This window comes from Phascolarctos cinereus, unplaced genomic scaffold (assembly GCF_003287225.1).
Source record: "Phascolarctos cinereus isolate Bilbo 61053 unplaced genomic scaffold, phaCin_HiC Scaffold_2;HRSCAF=192, whole genome shotgun sequence".
NCBI classification, from domain to species: Eukaryota; Metazoa; Chordata; class Mammalia; order Diprotodontia; family Phascolarctidae; genus Phascolarctos; species Phascolarctos cinereus.
In genome coordinates, this window is record NW_027555625.1 from 164656753 (window position 1) to 164671519 (window position 14767).

Genomic DNA, 14767 nt, shown 5'->3' on the forward strand with positions numbered 1-14767 from the left:
ATTCACAGCAAGATGCTATAAACTGAACTTCTCACTTCTCTGTACCAAACCTCCTGATACTCCGTCTAGTAATTTCAATGCACACTCATCCATCTGTCTCTTCATAGGTAGGCATATTTACAATTTTTTAAAGTACCTTCAAAGATTTATACATAAAGTATTCATTGTGAATATAATCATATACCAGCTCTTATGATGCCCAACCAAGATCTTTAAAACCCCACAGCCAATTTAGACAAAACAACTAGTCAATTATTTGGCTTAATTGACTAGATGTTAGACTGAATTAATTGGAAGGGTGGAGTAGGGGGAATGAATTAACTAAAATAAATCCTCTTTCATATCTAGGCACAGCCATTGTGTATACCTCCACTCACATGAAAAACAAAAAAGCTATGAATGACTTAACTAATTAGTAGAATGATTTGTTGTTCCTTTGTTTTTCACTCATGTCCTACTCTTTGCGACCCCATTTGGGGTTTTCTTGGCAAAGATACTGGAGTGGTTTGCCATTTCTTCTCCAGCTCCTTTCACAGTTGAGGAAACTGAGGCAAACAGGGTTAAGTGACTTCCCCAGAGTCACACAGCTAGTAAGAGCCTAAGGCCAGAATTGAATCAGGAAGATAAGTATTCTTGACTTCAGTCCTGGCACTACATACACTGCCTTACCTAGCTAACCTAGTGGAATGATTACTTTATTACAAGCAACAATACAGATATGGCTAATTTTTCTTATATGTTCATACAGATTCATACAAAGGGTCTGCCTTTGCATAAATGTGGATTTTTCTGTTGGTGTATGAGACAGTGTGGTCCAGTACGGTTCACAGGGCTGAAACTAGAAGCAGAAAGACCTGGGTTTCAATCCTGCCTTAGATACATATGTATTAACTGTATGATTATGAATAAGTCATTTATGCTCTCCAGGACTTAGCTTCCTCATCTATAAAACGAAAGGTTGAACTTGATGGCATCTAAGGTCTCTTCCAGCTCTTAAATTGTGATCCTGTGAGCTTCTGAAGTGAAGCAATTGGACTAGATGACCTCTATGGTCTTTTCTAACTCTAACCCTAAAACTCTAAATTATACAACAAAGCAAAGCTCACACATGGGAGAATAAAAGGATCATAAGAGACATTTTAAAAATTGTTTCCTAATTTGAAACTGTCATTTAAAAATGTTTTGTTAAAAGAAAAAAATGCTTTTAAAATTGTTTAACCTTCTAACACACTTAACCATAAGTGTAGAATATCACCCCCTTTCTTGAACATTTTGGAAAGAGATAGGAAAGAGTGTGACCAAGAAAGAGACAAAGACAGAGCTAGACAGGCAGGGCCTTTTAGAGGGTATCTGCAATTTGGGGAGGGGCGGGTCATGGTGAATCCACAGTCTGTTCAATCGTCTTTATGGATTAAAAAACTTTATCACTTTCCTGAAAAGTGATGAGGCTCTAAGAAACATAGTCACACTAAACAAACTCACAGAAGAGATTGATTTAAAAACTAGGATGCCAGCTGATTAATTTACAAAGAGGACTATATCTGTAAGGATAAATAATCATTTAAAGAAGGCATTCCCTCCTATTAGGTCAGCATACTAAAGAAGAGACCAAATTATAGACTAGAAAGTTTCTTAATAAACATATCATTAGAGCAAAGAGAATTGGAATTGGATAGCCTTAAAGGATATTTTTATCAGGTTATAGTAGCTTGAAGAATTGTCATTTTCTAGGATAGGGTGATTTTGCCTAGAAAACCAGTGCCACTTTGTAGAATCAGAGCTTCTTTTGTCTGGACAAAGCTTGATAAACACTGACTGATCTTACTTAGTCTCGGACTCAACTTTTTCTTGATTCTAGGCATTCCCATTCTCTTTTTTTATAGTAACATACCTTTGAAGGGCCAGCAATTAGGTAGACCCCAGCTTATCTTGCTAGTTACATTTTGAGTCTCTTGAATGAGATCTGAAGACATTTTAATATTCTCGCTGGAGCATCCTTAGTGAGATTTGGAAAATACCCTAGTTTTATCAGCAATACATCTCTAAGAATGACCTTTTTTTTTTAAACACCTGTGTTATTCTTACACTTTGGGGCTATACACTGTTTGGGCTGTTGTATACTCCGATATAGGAACAAACATTGAGGATTTAACATGTAAGTTGACCTGTAAGGTTCTTTGCAAACCTTAAAGCACTATAGAAATGCCAGTTATTGTTATTGTTATTGGATGTCTTTCTGTTTTTCTCTAGTGACTTCTTTAAGACTCTAGAATTTACTTAGGGAAAAGCTAGGTAAATTCACCCTTTGAAGCAAAGGTGATTGCTTCCTTCTGAAGAATCTAAATTGACACCCTGTGATTATGGCCACACAAAATTTGAATTCAGAAGAAAATAACATTGTCCTGCCTCTCCAGCACATTAATCTTTATTATTTCGTAATCCATCAAACTGAGCCATTAATATTTATGGAATTTTTTAAGGATGCAGAGCACTTTACATATATTATCTCTTTTGATCCTCACAATAACCCTATGAAATGGGAGATAGGTCCTATTACCATACTTATTTTACAGATGAGGAAACAGACCAGGGTGGAACCATTTTGGACTCTTTCTGCCTTGATAGACCCCAACCAGAGTAATCCTTTTTTAAATGGATAATTCTATGGAGCTCCACAATAGATGGCACTTATTGCAGCTGCCAGGTTCTCAACATCCCCTTGCTATACAAAAGAACAGCTTGTAGCATTGGGAGGGAATTAGAGTCTCTTGTACAGGTGGATTTATTTTTTGGCTATCCTATTGACTGACACGTTTTCATACAGCAACTTAATGTTTTATTGGCGCTGCTCCAAATTTTTTTTTGCAGTATTTCCAAAATGACTTAAAATACTACCATCTGTTTAAGCACAGAGGGCTTCCCTTCTCACCCACTCTCCTTCTCTACCCCCGCAACACTTTTTTTTCAAGTACTCTGTTAGAATACGCTATGTCCTCTATAACTCCAGAGAAATTTCACTTTTAAAGGTTTATGCCATTTCCAACACAAGGCCTTTCCAGGTCTCCCCCCAAAAAAAATTTCTGGTGCACTCTCCCCTTTGATCAATCAACTAACCTTTATTGAGAGCCCACTACATGCCAAACACTGAGTTAGGCTCTGAAAATACAAAGACAAAAAAAATAAGCAATCCTTGTTCTTAAGGAACTTATAGTCTATCTTCAGAATCAACGTGTTCATATATAAGCACATACAGACTAAAATACAGAGTAATATATACAGAATGTCATAACTGCATATAGCCAGAATTCACAATAGATGTTTTTTACAAACCTATGATGTGTCAAACCACACACACACACACACACACACACACACACACACACAAATAAATAAAACACCCATCAAGATAAAAGACCTTAGTTTTAGGTTGGGAACTCCACTGATAACATAGATTTGTTTTTCAAAACAAATGCAGAGCCTGAAAAGAATTGCAAATGAAAGAATGTTATAAAAGGAAAATTACAGATGTTAATGATTTCCGGGCGTAAATGTGTATAAAGAGCAGACTTTAAATTCAATTCCAGTTCATTCACTGGGTATTTAAATAGAAGGAGTTGCTTTTGCAAAGCCGATTTGATAGGTTTTTCCCATTAGAAAATGTGCCTTTAATCCAAAGACTTGATAACATGTAATTCAAAGAAGAAATTAGGTACTAAAAGTGCCCTCTCTTACAAAATTGATTAGGTAGCCCAAGTTGTCCAAAAATAGTTGCAAATCATCTTTAAGCGGGGAAAAAAAACTTCACACTTAAACAAACTGACAAAGTTTCTAAACCCACAAAGATGGGGACCATACTTTCTAGATGAGTTGTCAGAAGGAAAAAGGATGAGGTTGTAAAGGAAGTAACATGTTTTTGTGTCTTCTCTTAGCAAATGATCAGGGCCATTAATAGTTCTTTGTGGTCTCATTAATGGAATATGGAATCATTGTGTCCCTCTCATTTAAAATAGCTTCCTATTTTGATTCCTCAAGTTTTGAATCACAGCTTTTGCTAAATACATTAAAAACCTCTTTTAGAGGCAATGTTGTATAGTAGAAAGAGCAGAGGACTGGTATCAGATGATCTGAGTTCTCCCCTCCTCTTCTATTTTAGCTCTGGGTTGGACAAGTCATATAACTCCTCCGAGCACCACAATCCTCCCTATAAAATGGGAATAATAATTCCTAGCCTTTCCCAATGATGACACTGTAAGGATCAAATGCAAAAAGTATTTTGAAAACTATAGCGTACTATAAAAAGTATGTACTATGATTTGTAATACGTATTATTAAAGACCTAAACTAAAAGCATAGGGCTATTTTATTTATTTTGTGTTCTGTTTGTACTTATGTAGTAAAAAGACAAATGAAGAGAAATCAAACTGTGGAAGGAGATCGCCTTTTCAAATTGGGCACCAGAATGTTACACCAGTCCAAAAATCAGAAACAAAAAGAAGAGTGAGTCTATATTCTGTTATCTTTTAATACTTTCAAAGAGTCCTGGTTTCATCAGGGTGAACACTCCTTCCTACTGGTACGGGTTACAGCCCCTCACATACTTCTGAGAGCTATTCTTGTTCATATTTCCTCATAAATACAACACAGAACATTTAAAAAAACAAAGCCTTGCCAAAAAAAATATTATGCCAAGAAATTCAAAGGAGAAAACATAAAGATCCATTGTATATATGGCCTTATTAATAGCTTGATGGCATTTGCTTAAAATCCTAAATTTTAAAATGATCAAATTCACTGTTTAATAAATTATACAGATAAGCCAAATCAAACAAAATGTATTTATTAAATGAACAAGGATTGGCATTGGAAAGTAAGTTCCTGAAGGACCATGTAAAATGGGCAATTATAGTAATTATCTAGCTATTTCAGATAAAAACGTCCAATTTGTCCTTAATTATCTGCATAAGTCCTATGAAAATGTGTGTTGGATTACAAATGCAGTAAGCTCATCCTCATCTGAATGTCTTTTTTGCTAGCATGTGTCATTAACTGTTGCTGTCTTGGCAGCTGATTTATTGAATTGAAATGCAGGACTTTATATTTATTTCTCTGAAAGTAGAGTAGACCTCTATACCTCCTTATAGACTGACTCATTAATCATTCATCTTTTGGTACAACTGTTCAACTAGTTTTGAATCCATTTAGCCTATCTCTCTCCTCATTTTGCTGGAAAAAAATCAAGTTAGTCTAGCAAGATTCTCAACCACTTATTAGTCATGTGGCCTTGTATAATGCTTTCCCCTCTCAGATTGCTTTCTTTTTTTTAAATTAATTTATTTTGATTTATCAACAATCACTTCCATAGGCTTTGAGTTTTAAATTTTTCTCCCTCTCCCTCTTCATCTCCCTCCCCAAGATGGCACACAATCTGATATAGGCTATACGTACACACTCCTATTAAACATATTTTCACATTAGCAATGTTGTAAGAAAGAATTAGAACCAATAGGAGGAACCACCAGAAAGAAGAAACAAAACACAACAGAAGAAAAAAAAATGGCAAATAGTATGCTTCAATCTGCATTCAGACTCCATAGTTCTTTCTTTGGATATGTATCAAATTACTTTCTATCTACTCAGTATGTACTTAGCAACTACCCAGTTATTTTTGTGTGGTGTCCTGCTTTAGAATGTATCATCTTTGAAGGCAGCAACGTTGTTTTGCCTCTTTTTGTATGCCCATTGCTTACCATAGGGCCTTGCTTAATAATTGCTTCCGACTACCTGCCTGACAAGTCAATTCAATGCTCTGAGCTTCAGTTTTCTCATCTCTAAATTGGGGATGGAAGATTTGAGTAGATGACATCTAAGCTACCTTTTTACAATTCTATGACTTGTTCATCATTAACCCACACTGGTTCAGAGTGGTCACTGTCTCACTTTCTAGGACCTCTCAGACTATCTTTTCATAATGCATTCTTTAATTTGCCAGCAATTAAAATCAAATTTACTGGCCAAAAGTCTAAAGAAGCTGCCTTTTCAATCATCAGGAAAATGTTTGCCTATTCCAAGTCCCATGGTCTCTTTTATGACATTCACAGTTTTTCAGAGATCATCAACAGTGTCCCAGCAAACACATCTATGATTTCTTTTATTATATTGGGATAGATTTGGCTTAGTCCGGTGCCTTGAACTCATTGAGAATATTCAGGTGTTCTCTTAATACTTCAGGTTTTGTTTTTTGTTTTAATTATTAATTTCCTTCTATGTGCTAGGCCTTAAAAAGATACAAAGACAAAAAAGAGAAACAGTATTTTTCTTCAGGTAGCTTACATCTATTTGGGGATATAACATATAAACAAATAAGTAAATACAAGATTATCTGAGGATGGAGATGGAATCAGAAAAGGCTTCACAGAGGTTGTATCTAGCTGAGTACTGAAGAAAGCTAAGGATTATAAGAGTCCAAGGGAAGGAGAGAGAGTGTTTCAGGCACAGGTTACAACCTTTTACAAAGACAGGGGGTGGCAGAATGCCAAGTTTGAAGGAGCAGGCCAGTTTGGCTAGAACAAAGTTTGTGAAATCTAGTAAGTCTACATAGGCTGTGACTAGATTGTAAAGGGCCTTAAACACTAGCCTGAGAAATTTGTATTTGATCCTAGAGTGATAACAGGGAAGTTTTTAAAAGATTTTTGAGACTTAAAATGATCTATTCATGTCTGTGTTAAAGAAAGATTATTTTGTCAACTATAGAGGAGATGAATGGAAGAGAGAAAAGATTGGAAGCAGAGTGCCAGTAATTATGAGACTAGTAATTAGTCTGGGCAAGAGGTGATGAGGCCTAAACTAAGATAAACAATGAGCACAAAGAGAAAGATGCAAGAGATGCTGTGAGTGTAAATTTGCTAAAAATTCGCAGCTGATTGCATATGACAGCTGAAGAATACAGAAGAGTCAAGAATGATTGATGCTGCAGACTAGGTGATTTTCTGGTGAATACTAGGTACTACCCTTAACAGAAATAGGGAGCTTTGGAGAAGGGATGGTTTTAGGGGAAAAGAGGAGTTCTATTTTGAACGTGTTGGGTTTGAGGTGCTTACAGAATTTTATTTCTTAGATTTATGACTGGAAGGGATCTTAAATATCTGATCCAGCCCTGCCCCACTTAATTTTGCAAATGAGGAAACTGAAGCCCAAAGAGATGTGAAGTGATTTGCTCAAGATTGTACAGGTGGAAAGCTGAAGAGCCAATATTTGAACCCAAGTCATCTGACTTTGAAACCAGCGTTCTTTTCACTACTCCACTCTGCCTCACTCATGTAGAAGAAATGTCTGGCAGACAATTAGTGATTGGGGATTGGAGCACAAGGGAGAAAGATATTGGGGATGGATGTATAATATAGATTTTGGATTCACTGTCATAGAGATAATAATTGAACCCAAGGGAGCTGATGAGATCACTAAGTGAGAGTGTGAAAAGAGAGGAGGAAAGGGCTTCAGGATCAAAATTTGGAGGATAAGCATGGTTAAGGTATGAGATATGGTTGATGAACTAGTAAAAGGACAGTCAGACATGTAGAAGGAGGACCAGGAAAGAGCTATGTTATTGAAGCCAAAGAGGGAGAGAGCATCTTGGTTGTGGGGGAGGGGATGGAAAACCATGTCAAAAGCTGCAAAAGGAGTTAACTAAGAAAAGAGATTGAAATTTCATGCTTGCAGACCTTATTGATTACTTCTATTCTGTATTTCCCAGTCTGATGATTATTCTCTGTGATAGAAAAAAGAGAAACAAAATAGGAAGTTATTTTTCTAGTTGTCTTTTCTCTTAAACTTTTGTATTATCTCCAGGAACTAAGAAATCTCTTTTGGTGACCTTGACATTCAAACATCTTTTCACTGGCCATTTTGCTGTTCAGCCCAGAAAGCCATGACCTTCAGGATTTTGTTCTTTCATCTCCATAACTCCTATCCTGAGGTCCCTGGGGTCCTGCTTGGCGCATCACCCATTATATCAAGCCAGCTAGTCCAGCCCCTTCTTCAATTTATTCTCTCACCATCTTCTTGCCCTCAGTCTTGATCCTGTTTTCGAGTTCTGGAACCATGTTCCTGGAAACGGTGTGTTGTCAGTCTATTCCTCTATGGTTCCACTGACCATCCCAGGTATTCTGTGCCAAGAGAATTTTCTTGATTTATCTGTCTAGTAAAAATGTCAAATAAGGAAATTAGGTTACTCTAGCGTGACTCTCTACACCTTATTTAGTTATATGGCCTTGGATATGCCTTTCCAACCACCCTCCTGGCAACTCTATAAATGTTGTCCCCCATACGTGTTATCCTTGTTATTGTAAACTCCTTGACAGCAGACATTGTCTTTGCTTTTGTTTTTCCATCCCTAGTACTCAGTACAGTGTTTGACATGTGTTGTTATTGTTCAGTTGTTTCAGTCATGTCTAACTCTTCCTGACCCCATTAAAGTTGTCTTAGCAAAGACACTGAAGTAGTCTATCATTTCCTTCTCCAGTTTGTTTTACACATGAGGAAGCTCAGGCAAACAGGATTAAGTGACCTGCCCAGGGTCACACAGTAAGTGTTTGAGGCTGGAATTGTACTTGGACCTCCCTTTCTCCAGGCCTGGCACTCTATTCACTTCACCACCTAGTTGCCCAAAATGTCTTCTTCATTCATTCATTCATTTATTCAGCCTTCATTTATTTTAGATTTTATCATTACTTGCACTAATCCCACACTTTCTTTAAGAAAAATTGGCCCATTTTGATATTCATCATCAGTAAATGTAACTCAGAAAAAAAATTTAAAAATTTAAAATTTAAAAAAAATTTTTAAATGTAACTCAGAATCACTGAAGAGGCCCAAAGACCTATCTGACTCTACTTCTATCTTCTACAGATGCCTTTTTAGAAAATAAATTTAGAAAATAAATATTGGTGTCATTTGTATATTACCTATACTGTTTCCTTCCTTTTCATCCCTCCCAGAGAACCACCCCTTATAACAAAGCAGGGGGGGATATTCGGCAAAACTATGGGGGAATATGGAGGAATTTCCCCAAAAAATGTAGGGGGGGATCCAATGTTGCAGTTCTGTGTAATGATTCCCCACTTCTGCAAACAAGCAGAGGGAAATGTCTTCCCATAGCTGTTCTTTGGGGGCAAAGCTTGGTCTTTATAATTTTGTAGCATTCAGTTTCAGTTTTGCTGTGTTGCTCTCTCTGCTTACATTGTTGCACTCATTGTGTACATTATTTTCCTGGATCTGCTTATTTTACTTTGCATCAGTTCACATAAGTCTTTCCATGCTTCTCTGTATCCATCATGTTCATCATTTCTTATAACACAGTAATATTCCATTACATTCATATGCCACAACTTGTTTTGCTATTCCTCAATGGATGGGCATAATAGGCACCTTTTAAAAAGGCTAGGTGGCACAGTGGATGGAGCACCAGCTTGGGAGTCAAGAGGACTTGAGTTCAAATCTGGCCTCAGACATTCAACACTTATGAGCTGTGACTCTGGGCAAATCACTTAACCCCAAATGCTTTACCAAAATTATAATAATAATAGTAATAGTAATAATAATTTGGTCAATTAGCCCCCAGTGCATTTACATTCACCTCTTAGAGCTTAGGATGGAGTAGATAGAACCCTGGTTCTGGAGTCAGGAAATACTGAGTTCAAATCTAGTCTAACACTTACTAGCTATGTGACCCTGAGCAAGTTACTTACTCTCTATTTGACTCAGTTTCCTTAACTGTAAAATGGGAATGCACCTACCTCACAGAGTTGTCGTGGGGATCAAATGAAATAATATTTATAAATAGTACTTAGCACAGGCCCTGGCATATATAATCACTATATAAATGCTTATCCCCTTCCCTAAGGCTCATTTCTTTCCTATGATAAATATCTCTAGTTCTGTCTTCAAAAAAAATGCATTCTTGAGGCAGGCAAGTGGTACAGTGGATAGAGCGCAAGCCTTGCAATCAAAAGGACATGAGTTCAAATCTGACCTCAGACACTTCACCCTTACTAGCCATGTGACCTTAAGCAAGTCACTTAACCCTGATTGCCTCACCAAAGGAAAAAGAGAAAAGAAAAAAATTCATTCTTGAGATCATACCATCCCTCTCAAGTAGGCTGTCTCTGTAGAACCTAATGCCATGGAAGGCTACCTATCTTTTCTCTCAATTGTTTGAAATTCAGTCCCCCACAATTTAAGATGCACATTAGACTGTTATTAGTACTTCCCTCTTTGACTATCATTGTAGTCTAAGAAGCTAAATAGTCATTTCCTCCCGAGGTCCCTGTCACTTATACTTCAGCAACAGTTCACTCATTCCCAATCAGACCCAGGTCCAGATAACAGTTACCTTCCACAGTTTCTCCAGAAATCTGCATTCTAGGCTCTGCCACTTCCTACCCTCTCTTAGCCTCAGTTTCTTCATCTAAAATAGGGAACATGGCACTTGTCCGTTCCCTTTAAAGGGTTATTGTGAGCATGAAATGAGATATACATTAAGCATTTTTCTAAAGCATAAAGTGCTATTAAAAAATCCCATTTTAATTATCATTTAGCACTCTTAAATGCTGCTAACTGTCAAAATAGGTACCTAGGTACTAGCTACCTATTTACAAACTTTTTAGTTTTCAAAACTTCAGCTGTACAAAGAACACTGATATCCAGGACTCCTACACCAGGCCAACTCTGTCCTGGTCTCAGTCTCCATCTAGCTCATCCTATGTCGCTGCTGCTTACACCCTTGCATGTTCCAGAATAAGCAGTACATGTGGTTAATTTCAATGATCCATTTCTCTCTGATCTCACATATCTCTTATCCTTTTCTGTCCCTATCACTTCCTTGCTGTCTACCACCATGTCTGGAGGCCATCTCTAGCCATCCTGATAAATATCTTGCTACTGAACCCAGAAGTCTCTAGAGGAAAAAGTGAGGCTGGTGACTTTGCACAGCCCTCCCTCACTTAAATCCAATTCACTTGCAACTCATGGCATTACCTTCCTGATGGCATGATCCTCTTCAAGAATGAAAGACAAACAACAACCAACATGTCTCTGCTTCCCTCCTTTAAAAACCCTCAGTTGATCCTACCATCCCTACTAAATACTATCTTTTATCTCTCCTCTTTATGACTAAACTCTTTGAAAAAAGTCATCTATACTCATTGTTTCCACTTTCTCCTCTGACTCCTTTCTGAACCCTCTTCAGTTTGGCTTCTGACCTCATCATTCAACTGAAACCACCTTCTCCAAGGTTACCAATAATCTCTTCATTGTCTTTGCTACCAATGATCACATTCTCCTCTTGGATTCTCTCTGTCCAGCTTTTCATGAGATTGCTCTCTCCTGGTAATCTCTAATGAGATTGCTCTCACTACAAGAAACTGGTGATAGAGTAGATAGAGCACTAGGTCTGGGGTCAGGAAATACTGAGTTCAAATCCAGTCTGACACTTACTAGCTATGTGATTCTAAGCAAGTTACTTACCCTCTGTTTGACTTAGTTTCCTTAACTATAAAATGGGAATGAGAATAATAGCACCTACCTCACAGAGCTGTTGTGAGGATCAAATGAAATAATATTTGCAAATAGTGCTTAGCACAGGCCCTGGCATATAGTAATCACTATATAAATGCTTATTCCCTTTCCTAATCCCTTCCTGGTTCTCCACCTATCTGCTCCTTCTCATGTCTCTCTTTGCTATTTCTCCATGTCATGCCAATTAACCATAGGTATTTCCCAAGACTCTGTCCTGGGCCCTATCTCTATTTCATTTAGTGTTCCCTTCAGCTCCCATGGATTCATTTATCATTTTATGCAAATGATTCCCATATCTACACATATGCACCCTAGTCTCTCCTGAGCTAGAGTCACTCACCAACTGGCTCTTGGACATATCAAAATGGATAATCCTATAGGCATCTAAAACTCAATGTATTCAAAACAGAACTCAATCTTTCCCTCCAAACCTTGTCCTTCAAACTTTTGCTATTGAATGTACCCTATTTCTCCCAGACTCCCAGATTTTCAATCTCAGATTTATCTTCGACTCCTTACTCTCACTAATCCTACATATCCAATCCCTTGCAAAACTTGTCATTTTTACCTTTACAACATTTCTCATGAATGTTCCCTTCTCTCCATTCACACAGCCATAACCCTTATTCAGACCCTCATCATCTCTTGCCTAGACCATTATGATAGACTTCTAAGTCTCCCTGATTGAAGTCTGTACCCTCCTCAATTCATTGTCCACTTAGCTGCCAGGGTTATTTTTCTGTAGTCCAATCATGTCACCCTTTGGTCAATGAGCTCCAGAGGCTGCCTATTACCTCCAGAATCAAATAATAATCTCCTTTGTTTGGCATTTAAAGCCATAACCTGGCCCCCTCCTACCTTTCCAATCTTCTTAGAGTTCATTTTACTCCCTTCCACTCGTTCTAGAATCTACTCACATTAGCTTACCCAAAGTTCCATAAACATGGTGCTACATTTCTCATCTCCATGCCCTTCCATTGACTGTCTGCTATGCATGGAATGCCCTGTTTCCTTGGCTTCCTTCAAGACTCAACTCAGGTTCTACTTTCTGTAGAAGGCCTTTCCTGGTTCCCTGAGGTTCTAGAGCCTGCCCCTTTCATATTATCTGCCATTAACTCTCTCTATCTCTGTCTCTGTCCCTGTCTCTCTCTGTCTCTCTGCCTCTCTCTCTCTCTCTCTCTCTCGCTCTCTTGCTCTCCATCTATCTATATCTATATCTATCTATATATATATATATATATATATATCTATCTATATATATATATATACATATATAATGTATATGTGTGTGTGTGTGTGTGTGTGTATGTGTGTGTGTGTGTGTGTATACCTCATTGTTTACATAGTGTTTCCCTTTTTGGAATGTATACTCCTTTGAGGGGAGAGGCTTTTTTCCTCCTTTATTTGTATCCCCAGTGCTTTGCCTAGAAATTGGCACATAGTAAGCATTTGTTGACTAAATACCTGATTTTGAATTCAAGGCATGTGTATATTTGGATGGCTTTCCTGGGTTTCCTTATGGGGTTTTTTTGAGATCAGATTGGAGCAAGGGCATGTGTGGGTTAATGCCTTCTGGCCTTCATGTTTCCTGAAAGGAATATTAATTTTTCTGTCTGTTTAAAGCATGAAAATAAATTCCAAAAATACTTTCTATCTCTGATACATGTCTTAGCCTCTGCAAGGTTCTTAGTCTGTTATGATACATAGTAGTTTCAGATCTTTGCCCTGAGAAATAATATAGTATGATTCTACTGCATTTGTGTTTCTAACCCATTTACCCTTTTTTCCTCCAAAAGAAGCCTAATTAGCACCTAATTGCTAAAGAACGTGTTTAACTTTAAAATTTGTACAATAAATTACAAATAGTTTAAATGAAAATTTTGAAGTTTTTTTTAAAAAAAACAGTTGATTTTTCTTTTATGTAATCCATATTGAAGGACACAAGGCATACACTTTGCCCTTATTTTCTGTGAGAGATAACAAGTTTGTGCTTAACCAGTTAGTCAGACTATTACATCTAGCAAAGATTTTAGCTTTTCAAAATTCATTTTAGAATATAAGGTCTTTTGTTTTCATGAAAATTCCTTCATGGGTGTGACATGCCAATCTCAATTTCCACTATTTTCTATAAGTTTGGGATAAATAATACTTCAGATAAAAAGTATTCAGATTTGGGTGAGTTCACTGTTTCCAGATGATTGCCTCAATTTCTTACTTCACTTGAAACTCAGCTTAAGAAGATAGTAAATTGTCCGTTGTGTATGTTATTGTACTTTCCACTATAGTCCTACTCTGGTGACCCATTGTGGGGAGGTGACCTTGGGGCTCTCAAAAAGTAAGCCAATAGAGCATCAGCTCTGGAAGGTCCTACCAAATTGATGGCATGCTTTAAAAATGAGAAGATGACAAAGCCAGAGTTCAAAATATCTTGCCAGGCTACAACATTGGGTTAAATCAAATAAGATTACATTTTCTAGAAATAAATGTAAAGTATTACACTTAGGTTCAAAAAATCAACTTCACAAATACAAAACAGAGGAGGTATAGTTAGACAGCAGTTCTTCCAAAAAAGATCAATGGAGTACAAATATTTATGATATGAGTCATTAGTGCTCTATTGCCACCTGAGATAGCTAATGCAAACTTACTTCTATATTAAGATAGTCACAGAATAGTTTTACTTCACCCTGGTCTGACCACTACTGAAGTATTGCATTCAGTCCTGGATGGACAATGAGGAGATGGAGAACAACAAGAGTAGGGTGACAAAAATTGTAAACAACATAGAAGGATCAGTTGAACCTCATATTTAGCTGGTTAGTCTGGAGAAGAGAACATTCAGAGGGGGCATGGTGATTCTCTTCAAGTATTTGAAAGCCATAACCTGGAAGAGGGATTTGGTCTGGTTGGCTCCTGATAGCAAAACTAAAAATGAGTACAACAAAAACAATGAGTACAAGTAGCAGGGTGAGATTTAGGCTTGATATGAGGAAAAACTTCCTAACACAGCTATCTGATAAAAAGTGGAATGGACAAACGTAGGATGGGATGGATTCCCCTCATTGGAAGACATCTAGAGAAAGCTGGACAACCACTTTGATGGTAAATTCTAGAGATTTTCAGATATTGGTTGGATTAGACAGAAATTCTGTGATTCTTAGAATAAATCTATTGGCATTCTATGTGTCTGTCATCA

The 14767-nt window shown here is 37.3% G+C and overlaps 1 protein-coding gene across 3 annotated transcripts in view; it reads left to right on the forward strand.

Annotated features, from left to right (window-relative positions):
* Positions 1-14767, forward strand: part of SEL1L2 (SEL1L2 adaptor subunit of SYVN1 ubiquitin ligase) — a 164380-nt gene that overhangs the window by 68888 nt on the left and 80725 nt on the right. For all 3 annotated transcript variants that reach the window (XM_078149715.1, XM_078149714.1, XM_020986232.2), the window contains one exon: positions 4395-4497. In XM_078149715.1, coding sequence (XP_078005841.1) covers positions 4395-4497 — 103 coding nt within the window. The remainder of the gene's footprint in view (positions 1-4394; positions 4498-14767) is intronic.